The sequence below is a fragment of the Sciurus carolinensis genome, chromosome 13 (genome assembly GCF_902686445.1).
Source record: "Sciurus carolinensis chromosome 13, mSciCar1.2, whole genome shotgun sequence".
In the NCBI taxonomy this organism is placed as follows: domain Eukaryota; kingdom Metazoa; phylum Chordata; class Mammalia; order Rodentia; family Sciuridae; genus Sciurus; species Sciurus carolinensis.
In genome coordinates this window covers 65,036,690-65,064,357 of record NC_062225.1, presented here as the reverse complement: position 1 = coordinate 65,064,357, position 27,668 = coordinate 65,036,690, and the positions used below count along the sequence as shown (strand labels likewise).

The 27,668-nt window shown below is 42.3% G+C and overlaps 1 protein-coding gene across 5 annotated transcripts in view; it reads left to right on the top strand.

The window, feature by feature from the left end:
- The window catches only part of Crim1 (cysteine rich transmembrane BMP regulator 1), a 180,689-nt gene extending 153,557 nt beyond the window's left edge, over nt 1-27,132 (top strand). For 3 of the 5 annotated variants that reach the window (XM_047522876.1, XM_047522878.1, XM_047522874.1), the window contains 5 exons: nt 508-729; nt 15,568-15,762; nt 20,818-20,940; nt 23,121-23,311; nt 24,585-27,132. In XM_047522876.1, the coding sequence (XP_047378832.1) occupies nt 508-729; nt 15,568-15,762; nt 20,818-20,940; nt 23,121-23,311; nt 24,585-24,761 (908 nt within the window). In that variant the 3' untranslated portion in view covers nt 24,762-27,132. The remainder of the gene's footprint in view (nt 1-507; nt 730-15,567; nt 15,763-20,817; nt 20,941-23,120; nt 23,312-24,584) is intronic. The other 2 variants (XM_047522875.1, XM_047522877.1) reach the window with 2 other exon arrangements.
- The last annotated feature ends 536 nt before the right edge of the window (nt 27,133-27,668 follow it).

Genomic DNA, 27,668 nt, shown 5'->3' with positions numbered 1-27,668 from the left:
GAGGAAGAATGAGGAAGAATGGTAGTAGCAATGCATCTACCCTTGGAAAAAGTGAAAGTTTTCCTGAAATGGCCTCATTATGCTTGAGCTACAGCTCAGTGACCTGACCTCCCTAGTTGCAAGGCAGATTGTCCTGATTGATTTTTCACACACTGTGATCCAAGACCTGAGACCACCCCAGGAAAATCAAGACTGTGTTAAGCTAAAGAAGAAGAGTAGAACGTATGTTGTATATACAAATAACAGAATCTCTGTGGCAGGTCTTTTTTGATCTTTGTTATTTTTGTTTTAAAATTCAAGACCCTGCCTGAATCAGACTTCCTGATTTGCAACTGAGTTGTTTTTTTTTTTTTTTTTTTTTTTTTTTTTTTTTGTTTTTTTTTTAAGGTGGCACCCAGACCATAGTGACTAGGTGTGTTTTTGCTAAATCTGAGTAACAACCCACCATGTTGCACAGTCGGTAGCCTCCAGCATCTCCTTTGCTGACCTGTGTGTTCATTTTTCCAGATGAACCTCTTCAGCCTTCCTCATCCCATAATGAGAGCGTGCCTAGTTACTGCAAAAATGATGAAGGGGATATATTCCTGGCAGCTGAGTCCTGGAAGCCTGACGTTTGTACCAGCTGTGTATGCATGGATAGCATAATTAGCTGTTACTCTGAGTCTTGCCCTTCCGTATCCTGTGAAAGACCTGTTTTGAGAAAAGGCCAGTGTTGTCCATACTGCCTAGGTAAGACCAAGAAAAAAATCTTTCATCTCTGCCAGTGGCCACTCAATCGACATCGACAGCCATTTGCTAGATCAGTTAATATTTTTGAAATTGGTTTTTCTGGTTGACATGCCACACAGACCAATGTAGGAACACCAAGTAGGGAAAGGATGTAGAAGAGGTGCTCCCAAGATGAAACGCATAAAGAATTAAGAAATTTCTCAGAATGTAATATTATAGTGCTGTCATATTCTATTGGGATCCTTTGCTGGTTTAGGATTTTCAGTATCAGAACCCTATTTCTCCACCTGATTATTTTCAGTGGTTTTTTTTTTTTTTTTTTTTTCCATTTCTCATATTAAAGTACACTTAGTGTATAAAATGTGCCACAGCCTCGAGATCTACCAAGTGTGAAATGTTAATTTAATCTCCCAGCTTTTCCTGTCTTGGGGCAGTTAATTGATTCTACTTAGGCTGAGTGGTTGTCATGTTGATGGCCTAGGCACACAGAGGCCTGAGTAACTGACAGAGCCCTCTCCTTCTTGTGACCCCTGGTGATACGTCTTACGAGCAGAGGACATATGCATGTTAGCCCCTAACATTCCTACCAAACTAGGCCTTTGAACATAAGCCAGGTGCTGTTCCAGGGACCAGAAGGCGAGACTGAAACAGCTGGCACCTCTAATCAAGGACTGTTCCTACTCCCAAGGCTGTCACTCTGTTGCTGCTTTTGCATCCAGTTTCACTCATAAAGTCAAATGAAAGACAAGACGTATCTCAATCTGAGAGTGAACCCTTCATCAGAGTAGCAAATGAAAAATTATGTCCATTTTATTAATTGAGGTATCCTGCATTTATTGTTGGAGATTTTGCATGCTTTCTAGCCACCAATCATTGCAAATATTTGGAGTGATACCTGGGGGGGGGAAGAGATATTCAGGCCACAGAGTTTTGTGACAGTTATGACACCGTCTTTTTCAGGAATCTTACAGAGCTAGATTTTCTCAACATAATGACCGAAAAGAATTAAAAATTATGTTTGGGAAGCTAGATCTCTCCTTTAGAGTGACCATCTATGTAATTTGTTCTTCAAGCCTTGATACTTTTGAGGGTGAAATGGAGCCTGTAAATAATTATGGTGGGACAACAGCTATAGACCGGAAGTGTCTACAGCAAACGGGGACATATGATAGCTCTTAGTGACTAGGACGTGGGCCTCTCTGTACTGCCCCTAAGCTCTGTTAGCTCTTAAATGGAGCCAAAAATATATCGAGGCATACATCCAACTTAGTGCTGCTTACTTTTTCAAAGAGCTGGCCACAATTCATACAAAAAATGGCACTGCCTTTGGTGAGAACTAAATGAAAGATATATATCTAGGTACTATTTCAGACTGTAGGAGGGAAAAATATACCCAATATCAACCTATTTACATATCAGTACTTTGGTAGTAAAAGAAAGGGATCATAAAACACTCAGGGGCAATTGAATCATCCTTGGGAAACCTCGAGAATACCATGTTACCTTCAAAGGGAAAAATCTAGCAGCAAATCTCTCGTGTTGAAAATTCTTGAGATTGTTAAGATGAAAGTTCCTGTTGTGTTTTGCTGTCTAACTGGTAAATATGTAATTAGTAAATTTCTCAACTAGTAAATTTGTTGCCATATACTAGTCAACCACGCCTCTTTCTCACAAAACCAAATTGGTAAATTCAGACTTGTGAAAGGAAACCTGCAAATCATAGGATTCTGTGTCCATCCTTTCGCAGTTTGCTTTTTTTTCTTTCTTTCATATTTCCAATTTCTGGATCATTTTAAAATATACATCATTCTCAACATCAATTTGGCTTTGATTTTTATGTTAGATTACAAGCACTTTCACTAAATTGTGGCTCATATAAGCTCACAATGGCACAGCAGAAATTCTGTGTCACACACATGTAGCTCTACAACTGCCCTCCCCCACCTCCAGCCCCCAGTGAGACAGGTGTAATTGTGTTCCATAATCCTGCCTCCTCCTGGGAAGGTGTGAGCAAGGGTTAAGACTTGATGAACAGTACCCGTGTGCCCCATTCCCTCCTCCATCTTAGCGCTTGGTGCGTGTTGTTGTGGTACTTTAATAGTCCTGAGCCCTTCCATCCACCTCTTGCTTGTTTGGTGAATAACCTTACCTTTGCTCACGTAGCCCCACTGTGTCCAAACATTGGAAGTTCTGCTCATGACTCTGATTTAGGGATTTTCTGTGGGACTCTCAGGTTTGTTCAGGGCCTTTTCTCTCACAGGCTAAGAGATTCTGACGTCTAGTCAGCTTCATCTCTGTCAGGATGCCAACCTGGGTGAAGCCAGCACAGTCAAAGGCCCGTACCGGCTGTGCCTCAGTGGCAGCCACGGTTACCATATGCAGAAATCACCTAGCAAGAGAAAGCGGGGGCATGCCACTGTTTGCCATGTCTTAAAGCACCTGGTGACTTTTCCAGAGGGCACCAGGTACCAGTGCTTGCATTGTTTCCTGTTTCGGGCTTCCTCATTGTCAACCCACATTGTCTGTCCACAGGATCACCTGCGCCTCACAGACCCCCTCACCCCACCCAGCCTGTGGCGTTGACCTTACCGTGGCTGGCGGTCTCATCCTTGGGTGAATGTTCTCCCTAATTAGTCAAATACAGATCTCTAAAAACCTCACACCTACCCTTAAACTGACTTTTTTTTTTTTTTTTTGGAATAGTTAAAAATAAAGTTTGCTTGCTTCACCTTGTGCAGTACTATTTTTCCTTACTATAAGAGAAATGAAAATGGCAATTCTACTAAAAGTAGTCTTCTAATTACCAGTATTTGTGTTCCTTTCAGCTAAATTATCAAGTCACTAATGTGCAGTGATAATGCTTCTCCTTTGATGTGTGAAGTCCTCATATTATGTGTGCTAATTTAATAGGATGTGTAATACAGACATAATTAATAGGATTGATGATTAATTTTGAAAAGTGAACAGCTTTGTCTAATTACTTGTAATACCCACCATTAGGGAATTCATCCTTCTACTAGAAAGAAGCTAAGTAGTAATTACCCAATCATTTTAATGGAGCATCTTCTGATTTTCTAAAATTTTGTCTTCTGGCTTCCTACACAAATATATACAAACTTAGATTTTATTTTAACATAGGCTGTTTGGCTAAAAACTGCTTAAAAGATGACTTGAGTATGAATCAGGTAGAAATCAGAGGCCTGGTGGGAATTCTAATGTGTGATGGCAGATGTGACACATGGTCCCTTGTTATGACACGCTTCACCATGCAAGCCAGGGCTGACTTTAGCACTGACTGTGTGCCACATGCCTCTCTCAATCCTTTCCAAAGCAAAAATTGTTTCAGTGCTCAAATGGATGGAATTTTTTTTTTTTTTTTTTTTTTTTTGTTAGGGGAGTAATAGGGATTGAACTCAGGGACACTCAGCCACTGAGCCACACCTCCAGCCCTTTTTTGTATTTTATTTAGAGACAGGGTCTTACAGAGTTGCTTAGTGCCTCACTGTTGCTAAGGCTGACTTTGAACTCACCATCCTCCTGCCTCAGCCTCCTGGGCTGCTGGGATTACAGGTGTGTGCCACCGTGTGCAGCCTCAGATAGATTTTTATTCCATGATTCTCCAGAGGATAGCAAACAAGTAGACCAGCAGCCCTTACACCATCAGCACTCGCTGTAAGTCAGGGATGCACACCTTCCTGTGCGGAGTGCCGGACTAGCAGCTTCAGTCAGTGTTCCAGTGGAACTGCTCTGTGACTGGGGCTCAGTCACCCCGGTCAGATATTACATAGAAAGAATACTGCCTTGATCATAGAGAATTTCTTAGTCTAATTAATGGGCTCCTCAGGCCCATGCTGCTGCTGCATCATACCTCTTGACTGCCGGGAGCAAAATGCCCAGGTGTGCCCCCCGTCAAGCTGTCCAGAGAGAACAGCACCAGTCTTGAGCAAGGACCTGTGAACTGGCCAGGTCCAAATTATTACTGCCCAGAACATCGTCTTAAAAATTATGATGGGCAAGGATTTATTTGTAACTGTGTGTTATTCTGGAAGATATCTGAGGTCGGATATTTTGTCATTTCTTGGCAGGAAATCACTGAGTCTCAATTGCGTCTTTCTCAGATAAGATATTTTTGACAAAAGAGGTATTTTTTTCAAGTTATTTTTGGATAGTAGCTGTTTGTGTTTATGACATATAATATATAAAATATAAATGTGGTTTATAACTTGCATATGAACAGATTTAAGATATTCTGATTATGTGACTTCAAGTCATTTTTGGAATGTCCCAATTCTTTAAGGATCTGTGCAAATGAGCTCTAAGATGCTACATAAAAATTACTTTCTTGTAGTTTGTCTGATGAGGGGTTAGCTCTTTTTTATATTCACTATCTATACTGCATAGTAGTATTTGAAGTAGAGCTTTCACAAAGTGCCCAGCAGACCTGGCTCGTGTTGGAGCTGTTTTTCTCCTCATTTGTGTGTGATGTTGTCACTGTAGGGATCTCCATGGTCATCTTCAAGGAGCACATGATTAAGTAAGAGGAGTCTTGGGGCTGGGGCTGGGTCTCAGTGGTAGAGTACTTGCCTGGCATGTATGAGGCATTAGGTTCGATCCTCAGTACCACATACAAATAAATAAAATAAAGGTCCTTCAACAGCTAAAAAAAAAAAAAAATTTAAAAAAAGAGGAGTCTATACTTTGTCACCTCAGACTATTATACAGTGTACCTTTTGCTTACATTTCTGCTTGATAAAAGCTAACTATATTAAAACAATATCTTCTTAGATATGTGTGACACACCATCTCTTTGGAGTGTCTGTTGATCATTGTTTATTTAACTCATCCCCCAAATCAAACATAGTAAATATTTAATCCAGCGTCATTCAAATACACAAGTCATAGAACTTAATGTTATTTATTTTTAAACCATAGTGTTATGATATTGGCTTCTTCATTGGAACACTTTTCACAGCTTTTCTCCAAAATATTTCCTTACAATTTAAAAACTACAATTGGAAAGAACTTACCTTGGAACCGAAGGGTCATGATCACAACTTTGTCATGTATTAGCTGTATGCCTTGGTGATATGATGTAACCCTGGCTCAGTTGCCTCATTGATGAGAGTAATAATATTGTCCTATGCTTCCCAAAAGTGCTATAAAAATTAGGTGACATAATGTGCACACATGAAAGTACTTTACAGGAGGTAAGCACTCTGAATGTGTGTTGTTCGATAGTCACTGCTCTGTAACAGAGTTTGCAGCCGCTTTGAGTATCAGGTGAATTCTTGGATCTCTGGGTGAACGGTAGCTCCTGGCTTCTCCCAGAGTAAAGCCTGGATATAACATCTCAAGGATGCACTTTTGAAGAATGAGAATATTTTATATCACCCTTGGGTGGTGTGCTTCATCCTGCCTACTCTCGTCTGGAGAAGCCTGTGGCTGCTTGGGTTACCTTATTGTCATCCAGTGGAAGTGGTGTGCTTTCTGTTGTGCCCGTGTAGTGACGGTGCCTCACCTACAGACCTCACTGCCCTTTCGCACTTCTGGACATTGTCAGAAGTGAGAAAGTGGGACTTGTATGTTTCTGTTTATTTTGAGAGGCTGGTCCTCTTTGGGGGCTCCCTGAAACGGAAACGTTTTATTGCTCAGAGGGTGAGGGTGAAAACATTCTGGTTGTCATATACTGTACTAACTTCGGGATGAGTTTAAAGTTATCGTAACAAATGTAAGCAGTGTTTGATTTCAGTTTGTTGAGGTCTTACCCTGTTCCCTAGGAAGCATCTCACCCTGCATCTCCCAAAGCAGTCCTCTCCTCTCCCTTAATTGTCCATTTCAGGACCCCAGCGGTACGAACAGAAATTGAAGTCACCCCAGTTAACTCCAGGAGCTCTAAGCTGCAACCTCTTGAGCCTCTTGAGCTCCTGCCTCTCATCCTCGTGTAGAGTCTCCTGCTCAGAAGGGAGGCTGGCTCTGGCATTTCCAGAGGTCCACCATGTTCCCTTTTTCTTCTTTGGGTCCAGAAGGCCAAACCCGATTTTCTGTCCACTGATGGTCAGGCATGGGGGAAAGGCCTTATTCACAGAAGGTCCGATCTGACCAGGACCCTCTGGAAGCTGCTGGAAGAATATTCCTCAGAGGACTTAGACTGTGACAGGGTGGAACATCTGCAGGCGTACAGATGGGCCAGACTGGCAAGTCCAGTGGCTTCCCCTTGAAGGTTTTCCTGAAATCAGTCTGTCCTCTGGTTTTTACAAAGTTTCTTTATTTTTTTTTTCTTTTTTAACTTTTTTTAGATGTTGTTGGACCTTTATTTTATTCATTTATTTTTATGTGATGCTGAGGATCGAACCCAGTGCCTCACACATGCCAGGCAAGTGCTCTACCACTGAGCCACAACCCAGCCCTGTTGTTGTTTTTAAGCCAAAAACCTTCATCATTTGTTGACAGAATTACCATGTATTAGATCACTTCTTTAAGCCTGGTGGTGCATACCTGTAATCCCAGTGACTTGGGAGGCGGAGGCAAGAGGATCACAAGTTCAAGATCAGCCTCAGCAATTTAGCAAAGTCCTAAGCAACTTATGCAGACCACATCTAAGAGTAAAATTAAAAAGGGTTGACTCAGAGGTTGAGTGCCCCTGGGTTTAGTCCCTGGTACCAAAAAAAAAAAAAAAAGATTGAAACTAGATCATGGCTTCATTGAATTGCCCAGGCCCCAGCATCCACGCAGGATTTCCTTGAGCTCCAGCTTCATTCACACTCCCCTAATTTGTGCTAACCCACAGACCAGCATGTTCAAACTCAGTTATCTGTGCCTGTGATTCTCTGCACACTTCTTAGAGACATATATGTTATTTGCTCACATTCCTGCTTAGTCACGCTTTATTTTTAAGTCACATCTTTACATTTAAAAGGTGCGGGGGCAGGGGGAAGCTAGCTTCTCCAACAGGTTCTTGCATTTTTTTCTCAAAGTGTGGAACTTCTGCCTGACGCGCACTCAACTCGTGATGCAGAAATGAAACTGACTTCACGCGCCAGGGAGGCAGGTGTCTTATCAGTTCAGAGAAGGTAAATGATAAGAGAACAAGTGGTGTTCTGGTCCCGTGCTGGTTTGGGGAAGAGTGTGGTAGTGCACTGTTGCCCAGGCCCACCGTGTCATTCACGATGCTTGGCTGCCTTTCCCACCCTCCCAGTCGTATGTTACCCATGTGTACATGGCATCTTTTTACACCTTCCTAAATGATTTCACTGAAGTCTTCTCTGTAAATCCCTCAAACCTCAAACTTCCTCCTCTGAAGCAGAGTGCCATGACCAGAATCTGCTATCTGCATATCTTTTTAGAACCATTTGGATGTGACGAGACCCTCGGGACCCAGGAGCATCTCCTCAGGGGCAGAGTCCTTGGGTGCCTTGCTTGCTGCTGTGTCCCCAAGGCTGAGAACAGTGCTCTCTGTGTGTAGAAGGAACACACACCCCACTGTAGTGACTGTGTTGGATTGATTTGCAGGGAGACTTGTTCTGAGAGCTAGAGCTGCATTTAGCTTCTTGGACTCCAGGATCCCAGAGTAAATGACTATTCCGGACTCTGAATAGTACACAGGAGATTTAAAAGAACTGATGCAATTTCTAAAACTGCCTGACTTCCTCCCAGGAAGTTACTCCTACACCATGACCACCAGAACAGAATTAGAACCTGAAGTATCCATCCCAGAAAGTCATTTCCTAGGCAGAAATTGAAAACCCAACTATAACATAGGTTAAAGTAGAGTGTGGGTTCTCAATCCTTCCACAGGGGAACAGTGAGGAGATGCTTTCTTCTCAGAGGCTTGTGTACATCCAGCATTGCAGAGTCCATAGGGCCATGTGTCCACATCAGTGACCCCTGAGGTTGTAAATTGAATCTTCATCGAGGAAGAAAACAGCACTTCTAAATTTCCCCAGCCATTAATAAGCTTTATGGTGTGATTAACAGTAGCTCCAGAGTAAAACCAAAACCCAAACTTCACAGCCTGTGAAGGGGTCTTACCTTGAAAAAGATGTGAGATTGCAAAGTTTCAGTAGTCAAAGGAGCCAGCTTGGACAGGGGGCTGGCTTGGCATTTCAAGGCCCACCACTTTTTTTTTTTTTTTTTTAATTCTATTCTTTTCTTTCTTTCTTTCTTTCTTTTTTTTTTTTTTTTTTTTTTTTGGCAGTTATAGATGGGCAGAATTCTTTTATTTTATTTCTTTATTTTATGCAGTGGTAAGAATTGAAACCAGTGCTTCACACATGCTAGGGAAGCTCTCTGCCCCTGAGCTACAGCTACAACCCCCTCATGACTTCTTTCTTCCCTTTTCTTATCAGCCAGAATGCAGGAAAAACAGGTGGGAAACCCTGCTGAATTCTTCAGCTCTACCACGGAAAGACATTGTGTGTTTTTATGTAGTCATAGGTGATACATGATGATACTGCTCATGTTCGAATCCAAAACAGAGCACACGTGTGTGGGCATTTTGTGGGTTCAACAGCCCTGCAGATGCAGCTACTATGGTAAGAGGCCTGCAGCAGTCTCCTGACACAGTGTTGATTAGTTGCAGAGCAAATCTTCATTCTTTAGCTGGGACTTTGTCACTTCAAGCAGAATATTTCGAGGTGACTCTGAAGCTGCAAGATAGAGGCCAGAACTGAGAAAACTAGACACCAAGGCTGATGTAACCCAAGGTATAACCACGAGATGGCAACTCTCTTCCTTGCATATTTTTTAAATTGTCCCTGGATGCTGTTGCAAAAAGAAAATATCAGAGCTGTGTGAAGCAATGGCAGTCTCATTGGAATGCACCTACAGCCTGCTACACAGGCTGAGTTAGGAGCTCACATTTATTTGGATATGTAACACCTGATGTGTTTTAGAAATAAACATTATTTTAGTGTCATACCTTATGATTTTCTCCTCTAATCCTCTAAAAGAATAAGAGAAGGGGAAATCAGAGAGGGAGAGAGGCTGCTCAGTGAAGACCCTTCCGGAGGGAATCATGTGTCCTCAGTAACTTCTTTGCTGTCTCCATTCCTTGATAGGACTGTGCCAGGCATGTGTAGTCAGTTCAGAGAAGAAGTGCCTGTTCCCCAGAGTCAGTAACAGCATTAGTTTGTGTGGCACTGATAACCGCCCAGAAAGGGTCCTGCCTCAGGCCATCTCCCTGTGTGTAGCAGGCAGAGCGCAAGGGGACTGTGGGGCCAGACCCACTCCCATTCCCATCCTCGCCTGACACTCCCCAGCCACACATCTTGAGTGAGTGACTTCCACGAGCCACAGTTTCCTGAGTTTAAGATCAAATGGGACTGACTTGGGAGAAGTCCTCAGTGCCGTGTCTAGTACACAGCAAGCATTTGGGAAGTAGAAGTTAAGAGGGTTAGTAGGTATTGAAGAATAACCGTTAATGTCATTGTCAGCATAAGCAAACCAGTTGGAGTGATAAGCGTATGGGTGAAAATCAAATGGCACAACCCACTTAGTAGCCAAATATAAACTGATTATTTTTGGTTAGATATTCCCAGTCTGTTTCTACATTCTTCTTCAGGCTGAGTGCTTAAAATGCTTTTATATGTTTTCAATTATATTGTGCTATTCCCACAAAAGACTGTGGTGATTTTATTAATTTATTATTTAGAACTTCAAATTACATAGGCTAGCCTCCAGATAATCTAAAACTTGCCAGCAGAGCTTTCTAAGATTAACCAAAGTTTTCATGGAAGGAGCTGGCGTACCTAGGGAAGGCATGAACATGTCAGAAATAGGGTCCAACCACCAGTTGAAACTTGTTCTCTGTACTTCTGGGCCTCTGTTTAAGTCATTGGCCTTTCAAGGAAACTTCAAGTCAAAAGCAAAAATATTTCTATGAAGCTTCATTAACTAAAATCTGATCCGCTTCTGGAGAGGTGGCTGCCATCCTGGTTGAAGGCTAGCCAGGACTTTTCCAAACTGAGTGTCCTTCACTACTTCACATGAAAATTCAGAAGAACAGTGAGTGACTCACCCATGTCCTAGGGACAGATGGGGCTTGGCCTTACACCATGTTTGAAGGAACGGAATTTGCTGTTATGCGGTGTGTCATTATTGTAATGAAAACTGATTAGATGCAGAGAAACCTTAGGAAGCCACCCTTGTAAACAATGAGGAGCTTTCCCTGTTGCCATCTCTAAAAGGGAGATTCATGACAGGTTTGCCTAGGTCCTCTTCCAGCCTTGCTGTCCTACATGCACTGCTAACTGGCTCACCCCAAGCCACATATCAAGACTCGCTCATCTTCACTGGGTCCTAAAAGTTTCAGATGGCCAAAAAGTTTTTCTGGAAAGCCCCAGCACTGTTGGAGCCAGCAATCAATGGCAGTGGAACCAGCTGGTGATGGGCTGGCACCAATGTCTACACTCTGCCCACCCAGCACTCCCATTTTCTAAACCCAGTAAGATAACTTCCTGACCTCGAATCTGAATTAACTTTGTTGCAAATGAAATTAAAAGCAAGATGCTCCTGAGGTAGAGCAGAGCTTAAATGGAACGGAGATGCAGTGGTAAAAACACCTGGAATCCAGGTCTGTGGCAGGCTGCCCACTCCCTGAGGCCATGTGAACTCTGGCTGCTCAGAGCTCCAGACTACACCTCTGAGACATCATGCCCCAGCATCTCTGTGTGGCTCCCAGTGGGCACCGTGTGTATGTAGTCGTCTTGCTACTTTGAATGTTTAATCCTCATGGAATTTAGAAAAGGAATTATTTTGGTAACAAAATGAGAAACTTTAATTAGACCTAATAGGTGGTCAGAAGTTTTTGGTTCAGCCGGTTCTCGCCTCCAAGGCATTCACAGTAGTTGCCCTCTCTCCAACTGTTTTATAAATATTCTTTGAGACAGTTATCTCATAGTCACTAAATGAGTATTTACGTAGACTCTGTTATGCTGTAACTCATCATTTGATCTTTGGCATTACTTGCGTGATTTAGTTTTTCTGCAGTCTGTTGGAATTCTGGGTGGGTTCATATCACTCAGAAAGCACAGAACCACATGGGCGGGTTTCTTAGAACCAAGCGCAGCTGAAGCTTCTCCCTGTTGTCCTCTCGCTGGTTTGTGTGGCCGAGGTTGGCTGATATGGATGCATGTGCGTCTGTGTGTTTGAGATTTCCATTTTATGTACGTTCAACTCGTTGTCAGGAGTAACTCATTTCACTGGAAGAGATTCAGCCTCAAGTCTAGCAGTCACTGCTAACACTTAACTTCCTTTCTAGACAGTTTCTAATTATCCTCTTTACATGGTTTAGATACTCCTGATGCATTTTAATGGCAGCACACTACTCTTCCGTATCATTATATCGGGCACCGCTTAAATATTCCCTTATTGTTGGACAGGTTCTTCCCCTCATGTCTTCCTCTTATAAATATATTGTGATTAACATCTCCATAAATAGCTTCTTTTAGGCCTTTTCTGATTATTTCCTTGGCTAGATAACTAAAATTGTCAGATCAAAGGATATAAGTATTTTAAAGCTGTATGGAGGGTATAATATACCAGTTTTACCTGATACTACACCCTCTCTCAACTTGTGTTTTCTTACCTGTAACTTCCAACTTCTGACATAAACTTGTCCCTTTACCTTGGTGAACCTCAAATCTGTTCTCCCTAGTGACAGCTTCATGACCATGTTCGCACAGAGAGGCTGAGTTTGTAGGTCAGTCAGTGCAGCTCTGCTTGGTGCCCTGGAATATCTAAGAGCAGTTTGATAAGGCCTGACCAGACTCCTGACAAGGTCACCAACTGTTTACTCTTAAAGCAGGAAAATGACTCCCGTTGGAATCACCTCTGCTTAGCCTCCCGTGCAGGAAAACAGGATCATCCTCCAACTTCCCTCCTCCCCCCCTCGCATCCTGACAGTTACTTCTCAGACACAGTTCTCAGACGACCCTGACTTCCCATCTCCACCACCACTGCTTAATTCAGGCCCATGTCACACCCCCTTGGACAGCGACAGCATCCCCGTCTGCCTTAAGCCCTTTGAGGCTTCTGTGACGTCACATTCCTGAGTTCTCTCCTGAAAAACAAAGTAAATAAGCACCGCCCCCCTCAGCGCGCACGCGCACACACACACACACAATCTTGAATTCTCAGCTGTTGTAGGAGACCCTTTACAATTCTTTTCCAACCTCATCTCCAGCCACACTCCTCCCTCATCTGTTCACCCTGACACTCCTCCATCCAGTGCCAAGCTCTCAGGCTCACCGTCTTCTCGGAATGCCTGCCTTTTAGTTTCTCCATGTCCTGTCCTTTCCTCAAGGGAAAACTCAAGCATCACACCCCAGCTGAAGCTTCTGGCTCCCCAGCAGAGTGAGTTCTTTGCCCTCCTCATTGTCCAGCTTTGTATTTAATCCACATTAACAAATAGTAGCTGCACTGGGCTTTGGTGAGGAAAGTCCAGGCCTGGCCCCACCACTTCTCTGCAGCCCTCTGGGTCGGGGTCACACCTTCCTTGGCATCCATGATGGAAGTTTGTTAAATGTATGAGCACCTTTATCATGTTTAGTACATAATTATTATTTTCAGTATCTTAACCTAATTTTAAAACATAATTTTGACCTCACATATTAGAAGCATTAATTAGATCTCTTTAAGATGTAATGAGTGTCTTTCCAGAAAATTCAGACCAGTGCTTGTCTTGAGTTGAACATCTTTTTACTGAGTCCTCAGCTTTTCTGTGTTTATACCTCCTTCCCTTCTTGCCAGGCCTCCCCAGGAAGGGCACTGGTGAGGTGCCTCAAAAGAAAGGCGCAGAGGAGGTAATGGACAGGTGAGGGGATAAGGAACTTGGCCTTCTCCTGGTTCCAGCTTCCTCTCACAGTAATCGGTACTCAGATTTACCCAGTGATGGTAGTCCCTTGTATGAGCCATTACAAAGTTTTTATAAAATATGATCAGTAATACTGCTGTATAAAGGATGAAAAGTGTCATCATGATGAATTCTCTGCAGAGTAAGCTCTAGGCCTGGTGGCCAGAACTACTGTGCTCAATGAAATGCTGGCTGGAGGTCAGATTGCTCTTGGAATTGAGCTCACAGAATGCCTCTGCTCAGCCAGTTTGACATGTATGTTTTGGGTGTCTTAATGAAGTCACCTCCTTAAAGGAATTCATATTAGAGAAAAGCTTCATTTGTATCATGGGTTTGGTTTGAAACCCTCCAGATGAGGTTTTTAACCTAACAGGCAGAGTACCAGAACAATTTCTGTGCCATGTTTACAAATATGGTGGAGCACTGTATTTTGACAGATATGGAAAAATGGATTTGTGATTACAGCTGTCACTTCCCATACTTACTCCAGTGTCTCTTATTAAAACTTAAGCAGCAGAACAAAAGAAACAATAGAAACATGTTGAGGAAGAGAAACATGCATTTGAACACTTGGAGCAGGTTTCTTGCTGTGCTCATCCTGGGTTCGGTCCTTCATGTCTGCTCAGTGAACATTGTCCCTGTAAAAGCTTCTCATGTGCCTTCCAGGAGGAACACTGGGCCCTGAGGACCACTACATTGCTAAGGAACTTTTCCTTCCAGATTCCTGTGTAGTTTTCATTGTCTCATGACCAGGGGTGAGTGAGCTAGCACCTTTAGAATCCCAGCATGGAGGTTCCCCAGGTCGGTGGGCTTCATCCAGGTACTGGCCTGCCGTGCCAGCAGGTGCCTCCTGTGTTTCTCCTCGGATTTGCCCATCTCTGCCTTGCTGCTGAACTGCTGGACTCAGAGCCACCATTCTTGAACACTGGAGGACTGTGTTGTGAAATGCGGTCACTAGTAAATAAGTTAATAGGAAAAAGGAACTTTCAAGAAAAAGATTGACAGGGGGCAGAAATGAGGATGGCAAGAGAGAGTGGGGAAAAAGAACAGACTGGGTGAGCTCTAAAGTCCTATACTGTGCCTAAAAGTAACACTTTAAAAATATTTTGCTCTCAAGACCCATAGTATGCTGGGAAACAAGAAAGAAAATGGGTTGAAATGGGTTAAGATTGTTTCTAAAATGGAAGGTTTTTGTAAAGTATGATCAGTAGTACTGCTGTATAAAGGATGAAAAGGAGTCGTCATGGTGAATTCTGCATAATAAACTCCAGACTTTGTGGCCAAAACTGGTGAGAGAATTCTATGCAGTGTCAGGCGCAGTGGCGCACGCCTGTAATCCCAGCGGCTCGGGAGGCTGAGGCAGGAGGATCACAAGTTCAAAACCAGCCTCAGCAAAAGCGAGATGCTCAGCAACTCAGTGAGATCCTGTCCGTAAATAAAATACAAAATAGAGCGGGGGCTGTGGCTCAGTGGTTAAGCGCCCCTGAGTTCAAACTCTGGTAATGCCTCCCTCCACACACAAAAAAAGAAATCTATGAGCATCCCTGAAAAACACAAGACTCGGTTTTGTCAGTGCTAATTCCCTCTGAAGGGTCACAGAGGAAGCCTACCAGCTACCTATGATGAAGCCACTATCATTCTTTTCGTTACCCCGTTTCGTTTACAGAAAAGACTGATGAAAAGTGTTTCTTGACTCTCTGTAAATATACTCAGCTGGATCTTTTATCTCTTGCTAGATGACAGTCTGGTGACACTTCCCCAGTGGGTATTATCACAGTTACAGCCCCATGTTAGCCTGAGTGACCCTCATTTGTGTTCAGACCACAAGGGTTCTGAGGGTCCTCCTAGGAGAGTGGCAACAAGGGACTAGGGAGACAAATGGTTCACAGATTCTGGACGAGCTGAAGCACAGTGTGATTGCACCGTGTAATAAGGTGCTGTGTGTGTCACGTCACGCAATTCTACCACGTGTGTTCTTTTTGCTCTAGAAGACACAATTCCGAAGAAGGTGGTCTGTCACTTCAGCGGGAAGGCCTATGCTGATGAGGAACGGTGGGACATTGACAGCTGCACACACTGCTACTGCCTGCAGGGCCAGACCCTCTGCTCGACCGTCAGCTGCCCACCTCTGCCCTGTGTCCAGCCCATCAATGTGGAGGGAAGTTGCTGCCCAATGTGTCCAGGTGTGTGAGCTACTGTCCTTTCACTGTCAGGCTGTCCTGCTCTTTTAAGATGAAACTCGGGCAGACTCAGAACCTACTCACCCATCCACAAACTCACACGCTTAAAGTCCCGTGTCTGTCCGGCTCAGAACCCCAGGGTAACCTGGAAAATCATGGCCAGGTGAGGGCGACTCTGGTTCCGTGCCAGAGTTGCTGTGGTTCTTCTGATTTGACTCTGTAACCTTTTGGGGCAGTGTAGCCCTATGGGTGTGACCAGCCTACTCATTAGGACACCTGCCCTAGCAGAATAGCACAGTTTAAGCACAGTGCTGTACCAGCCAGTGAAAAAAGTCCAAGATCAGACACGGGGGAACATGCTGAAGAGCTGTTGTGACGTGAATATGTATCAGAACCCTCACGTAGCCTCGCGTTTAAAGAATGCAGTTCTTGCCATTCTTTTTTCCGTCCATCACGTCCAGCCATTGCCCCACCATTACGCGAAGCCTCTCCCCGGCCTCAGCTGGACTTTTCATCTCCCCCTTGTGGAACGCAGCCAGTGAGCACACCCCTGCTGGCTGGGGGCCCGGGCCTGCATCTCTCCCCACAGCCCACTCTTCATGTCAGCTGCGTCATTCAATCTCTTAGTTTCAAACCTGAGTTTTCCACAGCTGCCCAGATCCTCCCCCAGACCTTCTCCTAGTTTCCATGTCTGTGTCTCTTGCCAAAACAGCTTCTTTATCCCCTGCCCCTAATCCCAGAAACACAGGACCCAAGCACTCACCAGGACAGCCTCTGGGCAGTGTTCCCAATCTGATCCCCTAAACAGAGGCTTCCCAGGCAGCAGGGACCACACAGACCGAAGGAAGGGCTCACTCTTAAGATCCTGTTGAGGACCGGAGCTGGTGGAGCCCTTTCCACTCTTCCCTCAGTTCCCTGGTTTTCTGGCGGCATTATGTTAGGGAATCATGCTCCATTCAGGGCAGCAAGCTGGGACTCAGGCCAACTTAGAAGCGCATCTATACTCTGCAGTTGTAAAATGGGGCAGTTCCTTAAACGCGCAGTGTTTAATCAAGCTGTGCACATGTCGGCCTTTTGTTTAGGTGTTTGCAGATGAGCCCCATTTGAAAATGTCCATTTATTCCCTAAAAAGGATAATGTTTAATGCACAATTAGTTCCCAGTTCCCGTCTTACTTGGCTAATAGTGGCACTGGAGTTAGCCGTTTGCTCTTTTCTACCTGAAACCCTCTCCCGCTGGCTTCCAGGTCAGCCCTCTTGGCCTCCTCCTTTGTCCTCAGTGCCCCTCTGTTTCCTCTGCCAATCCCTCCTCCCTGGCCAGCACCCTCCCACAGTTGGAGCAAAAGCACTAGTTTGTCACAATCTTCTTGACAAGAGCAGTTCCCTATCTCAAGAGAGAATGGCAGGGTGAGTTAGAGACAATGGTTTTGTGAGGACACAGACTACCACTCTTATCTCTTAGATAAGATCTTACTGTTCAGCAGAGGGACCTTGGAGAGCTTCACTTGAGACAGGAATGGAGAGCTAGACTTCGAAGGACAAGTTGACTCTTTCCTTGGAGTGAAGAGGTGGTCTGACTAAAGATCCTGAGATTAGTGAAGTCAAGGCCAATGCTCCTGAAACAGTGAGTTCCAGTAGCAGGAGTAAAGGAAAAGATACACATAGGCCAAGAGTTTTAGGGCCTTGGTTATCAAATGGTGTGTGATTAATAGTGAGTGTGGGTGATGTCACCATGCCTGTTCACCTCTCCAGTCCTCCCTGACTTCCAACTTAGGATTTACTGTTGGGCTGACATTTAATTTCTGTTGATTAACTCTCCTTTCTGCTGTGTTTTTGGTGAACCATTTCTCCATTTTATCTCTAAGTAAATTTTGTAATCAGTCAAACTTTTGCCGCCTTGTGTTTCCTGAGGGCAGGTGGATTCCAGTCCCATCCTCTCGCTGCCTCACTACATGGCCTTCAGAGCCCTTCACTTGAGTTTCAGGTTTTACTCCTCGCCTAGATGGCGCATGCACCTCCCAGAAATGCTGTGAGGACAAACGAAAGGGTGGCAACGGGGACACCGCCTGGCCCCCCCCACAAACAGGAGCCTCCTCGCTGTATCTTCAGACACAGCACCACAGTCTGAATGATTCCCCTTTTCTGTTCTGCCATCTTCACATGAGTATAAAACCTGTGAGGTGGTTAGGTGGTTAGTCCTTGTTCCATTTCACAGAAGAAATCGAGGCTCAGGAAAAGTCCGGTGAATTATGCAAAGTCTTGCAGTCAGTCAGCAGAAGAGCAAGGACTCCAGGTGCCACCTCCCAGCAGAGTGCTGGCGAGCTTCAGGCACCTGCCCATATTCCAGAAAAGGGCATTTTCATAGGAAGGTGACCCCTAAAACTGACCAGATGCTTTTGAAAGTAAAAAATGTTTTTGTTTTTAGAGACAGTACCTCAAGACATTAAGTTGTCATGGAATCCGCTAAAGTTCAGATCAGATATGACTGCGGGAGAAATTAATTGTGGACTTATGCCTGTGATCTCTGTGGCCTGGCTGGAGGCAGTTTTGTATCAGTCTGTGTCCATTTGCAGTAAGAGCAGCTAAAGAGGGCTCTTCAGTGAGTGCCAGAGGGTTATATTTTAGAGTCTGGGGTTGAATGCCATCTTCAGTCATGGAAGGTCTGGGTCTAGGCCTGGGAACAAATAGCATTTGCACTCTTTCTTCTCTCTTCAAGCAGACTTTTGCTCGTAGATTTATTCTTTTTAGCAAAACTGTGCAGGCAACTTCCCTCTTAAGTTCAAATTAAAGGAAGTGATCCTCTCCCCTTGGACTTGAGGGCTCTGAATTGGAGCTGTTTTTTGAGAGGAGGAGGCATGGTGGATTTTCAGCAGAGCGGAACTGAGTTTAGTGGCACAAGCTGATAGACAGGCCATGAGCTGCTAGACGGTGAGACGCATCTCTCAGGCATGGTCATCTGGAGAGACTTGAGGCCAGGTCTGCTCTTGCCCTGTGCCTGCTGCATGGGAAGCGCTAAGGAAACACTTCTTGAACAAATGGTAATATAGTTAAGTAATCCTGAAGAAGCCATCTTGCTTCATCTTAGACCCTTTGACTTTCCCAGCTGTTGCCAGGTAGAGCCTTTCTAAGCACGGTGGGAACAGAGCTCACCTGCTCCAGCGTCTGTTGTCAGCAGGGTTTCACCTGAGATCTACCCACAGGCAGGTACATACCAGGCCTAAGAATTTCAAAGCTGCTTCTCCACTGCTCTCACCCAGGAAAATGCCTGAGGTGGAACTGAGTTGATCCCAGTTCTGGGGCCTCTGGCGGCTTTACTACCTCACTGCTGACATTCACAGGTGTGGCGGAATGGATCACACATCCAGCTTCCACGCTGAGGCCTCAGAGGCTGGCAGGTGCTAATCTTCTTGTAAGAGGAAGGCCCCATGCTGGGCTGGGCAGGGCAGAGACTGACAGGTGCTGCACACTGGACGATGTCAATGAAGCCTTTTCTTCCCAGATTCATCCAGGAAATTGATACTGATCATCCCACTATAAACACACCTCCCAGAACCACCTGATCCAGACCTACCAGATCCAGACCTGTGAGAGAGTGCAGTTTATAAACTCTTGGGGTGATTCTGATATGATACAGAAATTTTGAGAATCGTTGGTTTGTATTCAGTCCACTGCTCCTGAAAATGATATTTTCAGTAAATTCGGTTTTTAATTCTGGAGTTTGCAGGACCCCACTAAACCTTTGGAACCTGTAATTCCTAGAGACTTTATATAAAGTTAAAAAGGCAGAAGACTAGGGGACTGAGGCCAAAGTGACTTTATTCTTGGAGGAAAACTGGAGCTTTGGAGTTACAGAATTACATTGGTCCCAGCTCTTCCAGTGGCGGCGGGGGGATAATCCTGGGCACTTTCCTCAGCCTCAGGTTTAGTTCCCTGGCCAGGCGCTCAATTAACTCATAGCAAAAACTCAGCAAGTTCCTTCCTCTCCATTACTTCCCCCTTGCTCAAACTCATCTGAAGGCTCTTCTTGAAAGAGCCTTTGAAAGAGACTTTGGGACAGAAAATGATCACTTAATCCTGTTTTAACTTATTCTGTATATTTTATTTTGATCTTTAGGCCACAGTCAGTATTTAGGGTTATAAATGTTGAATAACCTCTTTATAAAAACCACTTTGTGGGCTGGGGATATAGCTCAGTTGGTAGAGTGCTTGCCTCACAAGCACAAGGCCCTGGGTTCAATCCCTAGTACTGCCAAAAAAAAAAAAAAAAAAAAAGCACTTTGTGATACAGTATGATCTGGCCAGGAGAAAGTATGTGAGTGATGTGGATTTTTATTGTCACATTTTGAAAACAGAGATTCTTGAGAATTATTTCTTTTCTTTAAAATGTTGGGCTAGCTGTCAGCCCAGTGAATTGTAGATATAAAAATATATTTGTACTTGCTGAGGAAAGCTCTGAATTTTCTCTCGGGTCCCTTGATATTTGGGATAAAGAATATTTTTCTTAGACAGTTTTGTTTCAAATTGTAGTATTTTGTTGATCAAAGTGCCTATGCAGTCAAACTAGATAACTGAGAATACAGCTTCTTCAGACCAATTTCCAGTCTAAATGGTTCCACTGGTAACATTTGGGGGCTCATGAGGTCTGCCTACACCCACTCCTCTCAGGGAAAGAGGATGGGATGGAAATGGCCAAAGAATGAGTGATGCTTTAACTTTCCCAGATTCTGCTGACATTTTATCTAAGTGATTCAGTATTCATGGATGAAAGAGCAGCAGTTTGGCCAGTCATCATCAGATTGCTCAGAACTAGAGCCAACATCATTTGACATGAAGAAACCTGATGGGGTAGAAAATTCTGTTCTTTTAAATGTTGTAAGAAATGTTTCCCACCATTGTAAAGGGGGTGACTCTAGCATTAATGATGTAAATAGATACTGGATATTTCATGTCCCAGGAAATACAGTGTTGAATCGAATGCTCCATTTGGACTGAGGATAAGAAGCCAACAGTAGGGCAGCTTCTCTATCATTTCTTATGAAAGATGCTTTTCTTTCTTTTAGAAATGTATGTCCCGGAACCAACAAATATACCCATCGAGAAGAAAAATTACCATGGCGAGATTGACCTGGAGGTTCCTATGTGGCCCACACCTAGTGAAAATGATATCATCCATCCCCCTCTAGGTAAGCAGCAGTCACTTGAGATCTGCCTGATCTTCTGTGGTCTACTTTGTTTGTTTCTAGTTTTTAAAATTTTCCGTCAGTATTTTTTAGATGTTTTGCCCAAGTTCAAACAACTACTCTAGGGAAGATTTGCTTGGCTAAAACATATTAAACACCACACATTGATAAAATAAGTCAGCAGGTAACTGGATATTTGCCTCCTTCCTGGACCTATGTGCTCAAAGACTTGGTGATGATGGAAAGAAACACTTGTAAGAATTTGGTATAAAATTTCTAAGCTATCTCTCAAAATTATATGTGTGAATAAACTTTGTAAGCAGAGTAATAGTGAACTATTCACCGTCCCTGTGGATTCTGTACCGTGCATTTGTGCATTAGATTACCTTCTCTTTCTGGGCACTTTCATTCCATGGGAGTTAACTATTGCATGTGTTGACCTTTTTCTCAGGGTTTATTCCATGCTTTTTTATTGTTCTGTCCTTTTAGTTGTGTATAATAAAGAGGTTAGTTTGTTTCTCAGTAGCTAAGTGGTAAACCATGGCCCAGTTCTGTCAGTCCTGCCTTCTCTTAAAAAGGAGGCTAGTATAAACTTGCTCTGAGCCATGCTCAGTACTGCCTCCTGTCGATTCCAAACCCATTTTCAAAATCACTGCTGTACAATTTTCACAATATTTCTTTTGGAAGAAGTAGTACTCCTTGCTTGGGAGATTAATGGTCTGTTACTTTAGATATTCTAAATGTTGTGCTTGGATCAAACCAGATGACCAGAGAGCCAAATTCCTGGACCCAGTGTTTTGGCTCTGCATATGTTTGCTTAAAACTGAATGTGCTTCAGCATCATGCTTATATTCATTCAGTCGGCAACTACCATGCCTGCTGTGTGTCTGGCACTGTTCTAGATGTCAGGCCTTGGTTATAAGGATGTATTACTTAATGCAGTCTGTTGAGGACCTGCACATTACATAGTATCCTTGCTAAAGTCCCTGAAGAGAAATGTCTGTGTGTCAGTAGTAAGCTAGTATGTGTGTCTCCTAGGCAACTGATTTGTTTTAATCTCAATGACATTATGAATCTTATTTGTTTCCAATTTTTGCTTTGGGTGTTAGGAAGCTCAAAGCCAACTTTCATGGCTTGCTTTTAGCATCAAAACAGAACTGGAAGATCCAATTTTGAAAATAGACCTCAGTTACAGTTTCATTTCCTCTCACCAAGATTTTCCTTAGTTTACTTTCTAATCTTGCATGACACATTTCTGAAACCACTCCATGTATCATTTGGAATATAGAAAAGTAAAGATTCGCTGCTTTATTCATTTTGTATTTGCAACCTGAATTCATCAATAAAATCTTACTATTATGTTTGGCATTTTTCTGAATGCTGATAATAAATGTGTGCCTTTTGTCCCTTCCTATAATATATCACCATCTGCATTGGTTAAAATGAGTAGAAACATCTCTTCCCATTCCATCCCACCTGCAGAGTACATAGAGAGGCACATGAACAAAAATCATTTTAAACCATAGACAGTCTTACTATCACAAAATTGTGTTACTTCTTAAACTGAGTTCCCAGAACAGTATAAGAGTAACTCCTTTTGATTTTATGTGTCCTTTATCTTTCACTGAACAGTCTTTGATGCATTTAGAAAACCTGACTAGAATGGCTTATTTGAAACAAAATAAAAGAAAAAGAAAAGTAACTTTTAACCTTATCTCTGTCTGCAACTCATTGTAAAAATGATATTTTAAAAGAACAAAAAGATCTTCATAAGAGCAAAATTAAATGTCCCGTGTATTATACTTAACGAAGGCAGGAAAACATAGACCTTGTGAGTTTTCAAAAAAGTTTAATATTAGTTTCTAAATATTTTTAAATTAGTCTAATTTTAGTCACATTTTGAAATCTTCCCAGCATTTTATTTTTTCTTGATTACCTAGGGCCAATGTCATTTTGCCCAGATATTATCATTCCCACCCTATTCCTTTTTCCCCCCTTTTAATCCGTCTCTAAGCACATTACTATCTATCTACTAAGAGTTCTTTGGATCAACATTAAGCCTTAAATGGTGTTTTTTGCCTGAAAGTACTGGAAAGCTATATAACCAAGTTACTGATGTCTATTTGCAGTATAATTAAAATTCTGGTTTAAGTAATAAGTGCTTGTAATTTTTTTTTTCCTAGATATGGGTCACCTCCAGGTAGATTATAGAGATAATAACAGGCTACACCCAACCGAAGATTCTTCACTGGACTCCATCGTCTCAGTTGTGGTTCCCATAATAATATGCCTCTCCATATTAATAGCATTCCTATTCATCAATCAGAAGAAACAGTGGATTCCGCTGCTTTGCTGGTATCGAACACCAACTAAGGTACCGTCCTGAAAGTCTTTCAAATGATGAAACTAGGAAAGCTTATACTCTTATATTGCTTTAACATTGCTTAATACCTTTTATATCAGCCAGTGAAATTTTTTCTTTGTTTTTCATATCCTCAAATGCACATGAAGCTGTAGCAATTGAATATATAGTACTTGCCTACGGCTGGATTGATCACTGGGTGAATTATCCATCATCCACTTGTTGGTAAATCCTGACCACTCATGGACCCAACTTGTTGGTTGTACTTAAAAGTCTTCAAATGAACAAAGGCCTCTGGATTGACTCAAGTCATCATTTATATTAGAAATCAAAACTTGATCATCTGGTATTTCCCAGTCATATATTAACTTAGAATTGGGAGAGGAAAGAAATCACAAAGGGGGGACATAATACTCAAGAGAGGGCAAAGAAAGAGCTGAGAGATGATGAGGGTACACAGATGTCCAAAAGACAGATGTGTCAAAGGCAAGCACAAAGGGACAGGTAGCACAAGATGAATGAGTGAGGTAACAGTGGCCAAGCTAGGCAGATTGCTTATCAAGAAGAGAAATACAAAGGGTCTCTGAATATACCTGTTTTAACAGGAGAGAACTGTATTAATTAAGGGGGGGGATCATAATTTCTTCCAACTCTAATTCTACCTTTTGCATTTAGTTTTTTTTTTTTTTTTTTTTTAAATCATACAACCTTGAGAATTAGAAACAGTCTCAGTAATATATTTAATCCAACTTACCATCCATTTAGCCTTTCCATATAATTTTCTGTTAGGGTTATCCTGCCTGTAATTTTCTTTTTGACAAATATGGATGGGGCACAGCCTCTGTGCTGGGTCAGGAAACAGTGCTGGGCAAGCAGTCACAATGTCTGAAGCTGGGAAAAGAGGCCCATTCATGAAGAGTGTGAGAGATGAGACACAGGCTGGTTCAACATACGAGGCTGTCACACAACCTCAGTCACTAGAGTTGCTGCTTTGTTTTAATATCTGCCTACCTGTTAACTTCCACTCATTTTCCAGCCTTCTTAAATACAAGTCTGAATTTCATGGATTTGAAAATAGTTATAGCGTCACTTGACCAATAAAAAGTATAGTTGGAATTAGAATAAGATGCAATACCATGCTTACAGTCTGACGATGCATCAACAAAATGTGAAACTCTTGCCTGATCTGAATTAGGTCCTAAATTTCTGTACATTTGGGGTATATAAGGCAGCTAATTCTTTGTGGTTTTTTTTTTTTTTTTTCTCCTGTTCTCTCACTCAATAGCCTTCTTCCTTGAATAATCAACTAGTATCTGTGGACTGTAAGAAGGGAACCCGAGTTCAGGTGGATGGTTCCCAGAGAATGCTGAGAATCGCTGAACCGGATGCAAGATTCAGTGGCTTCTACAGCATGCAAAAACAGAGCCATCTACAGGCGGACAATTTCTACCAAACAGTGTGAAGAAAGGCAACACGGATGAGGTTTCCAAAACACAGAAGACAACTAAATCTGCTCTTAAAAGTAAACTAGAATTTGTGCACTTGCTTAGTGGATTGTATTGGATTGTGACTTGATGTGCAGCGCTAAGAACTTACTGGGATGGGCTCTGTCTACAGCAGTGTGCAGGATAAGCATTCCCACCTTTCCTCAAGAAACTGACCAAGTGTTTTCTTAGAACCAAAGTTTTTAAAGTTGCTAAGGTATATTTGCTTGTAATATAGCTGTAGAGATTTTGGGGGTGGGGACAGTGAGTTCGGTTGGGGAAATGGGTGGGAGGGTGGTGCTGGGAAGAAAATTTGGTCAGCCTGGCTCGGGGAAAAAAATCCAGTAAAATAAAAGCAGTTCAGTGGCCCAGAGGATACTTTTTCCTGTCGCTCTGAAGACTGCACTGGTTGCTGCAAAGCTCAGGCCTGAATAAGCAGGAAACAAAAAAAGCCTTGCAATCCAGCTGCCATAGCCACCTTAGAACTACAGATGAGCGCATCAGAACTTTTGATAGCCATCCCAGGTCAAAAGCCACAAGTTTCTTTTCTACACAGTCACAACTGCGATAGGCAGTGAGAAAGCCAGGGAAATGCAGTGGTCGCATTTCTCTAAAGCGGGTTGTTAGGGATATATCCAGTTATACTTTTTGCTGCTTTTGTTTTCTTCCAAGCCAATCAGCCAGTTCGTAGCAGAGACAGCAAATGAACAAGACCTAAGTCATTTCTTGACGTGAGCACTGGAGCTTTTCTCACAACAGTGGCGGGAAGGAGAGAGAGGGTGGAGGACACCAGGCATTTCCAGGGGCTATACTTCATTGTTTGTTGTTGCTTTGTTCTGTTATACTGTTGGTTGTTCATAGTTTTTGTTGAAGCTCTAGCTTAAGAAGAAAGTTTTTAAAAAAAAAAAAAAAAAGACTGGGGATTTTTTTTTTCTTTATTATATACTGATTCTACAAAATAGAAACTACTTCATTTTAATTGTATATTATTCAAGCACCTTTGTTGAAGCTAAAAAAAAATTATGCCTCTTTAAACTTTAGCAATTATAGGACTATTTATGTAACTATCTTATGATGCTTCAAAAAAAAACAAAAGTATTTGTGTGCATGTGTATAAATATATATGTATATATTTATACACATACAATTTATGTTTTCCTGTTGAATGTATTTTTATGAGATTTTAACCAGAACAAAGGCAGATAAACAGGCATTCCATATCAATGCTTTTGATCACCTACAGATTTTTTAAATAACACAAATTCTCATTCTACCTGCAGTTTAATTGGAAAGATGTTTGTAAGAGAGAGAGAGAGAGAGAGAGAGAGAGAGAGAGAGTATGTGTGTGTGTGTGTGTGTGTGTGTGTGTGTGTGCGCGCGTGCGCACACCTTGAGCAGCCAGCATCTTACCTGCTATGGAGAGGATATTCCTTTATTAAAATCTTCCTTCTCATTTGGATTTGCTTTTGGTTGGTTTCCAATTCACTTACTGGCCAGAGACATTGATGGCAGTTTTTATCTGCATCACTAATCAGCTCCTGGATTTTTTTTTTTTTTTTTTCAAACAACTGTTTGAAACAACTACTGGAATATTGTCCACAATAAGCTGGAAGTTTGTTGTAGTTTGCCTCGAATATATAACTGACTGTACACAATAGTGTTAACTTTTCAAACAGCTCTTAGCACTTTTATACTAATGACCCATTTGTGCATTGACTTTTCTTTTAAAAATGCTTGTTGTGAAAGACACAGATACCCAGTATGCTTAATGTGAAAAGAAAATGTGTTCTGTTTTGTAAAGGAACTTTCAAGTATTGTTGTAAATACTTGGACAGAGGTTGCTGAACTTTAAAAAAAATTAATTTATTATTATAATGACCTAATTTATTAATCTGAAGATTAACCATTTTTTTGTTTTAGAATATCAAAAAGAAAAAAGAAAAGGTGTTCTAGCTGTTTGCATCAAAGGAAAAAATAAGATTTATTATCAAGGGGCAATATTTTTTATCTATTTCCAAAATAAATTTGTTAATGATATGTTGTTACCAAAATAGATTTACATCAGCCTGATTAGTATAAAATTTCGTTGACAATTAATCCATTCCTGGCATATAAAGTCTTTATCAAAGAAAAAATTGTAAATGCTTGCTTTTTGTTTTTTCAATCATGGCCATATGAAAATACTAACAGGATGTAGGACAAGGTGTAAATTTTTTATTATTATTTTAAAGATATGATTTATCCTGAGTGCTGTATCTATTACTCTTTTACTTTGGTTCCTGTTGTGCTCTTGTAAAAGAAAAACAAATATAATTTCCTGAAGAATAAAATAGATCTATGGCACTTGGAGTGCACTGTAGTTCTACAGTTTGTTTTTGTTTTCTTCAAAAAGCCAAGCTGAAAGGGGGTGATTTGCAACTCAGTTCTTGGCAGCAAGTTAACACTTTGAGAAGAAATCACACCATGTAACTTTCAAAAAGACTCCTTATCTGGGATCAAAAAGACGAATGGTCCTTCTGTTTCAAGGTTGTCCAGCTCACAAGAAGCCCAGTTTTCCTCACAGCAGGTGGCTCTTTCCCAAGGAATCTTTGCAGAAAAGGTCCCCTGAGCACACTGCCCAGGGCACTGTTCTTAGGGAGGCAGGAGATCTACCTGCTGCCAGTCATGAGTCAGAGATGTGCTTGTCATCAGTACAGGTTCAAGTACCTCTCTTCCACAATGCTTGGGACCAGAACTGTTTCACACAGGATTTCTTCAGATTTTGGAATATTTGCATATACATCATGAGATATCATGGAGATGACACCAGTCTAAACATGAAAGTCATATTATCTTTCAGATATGCCTTTTGCACAGCCTGATTTGATGATAATATTGTAGCACAA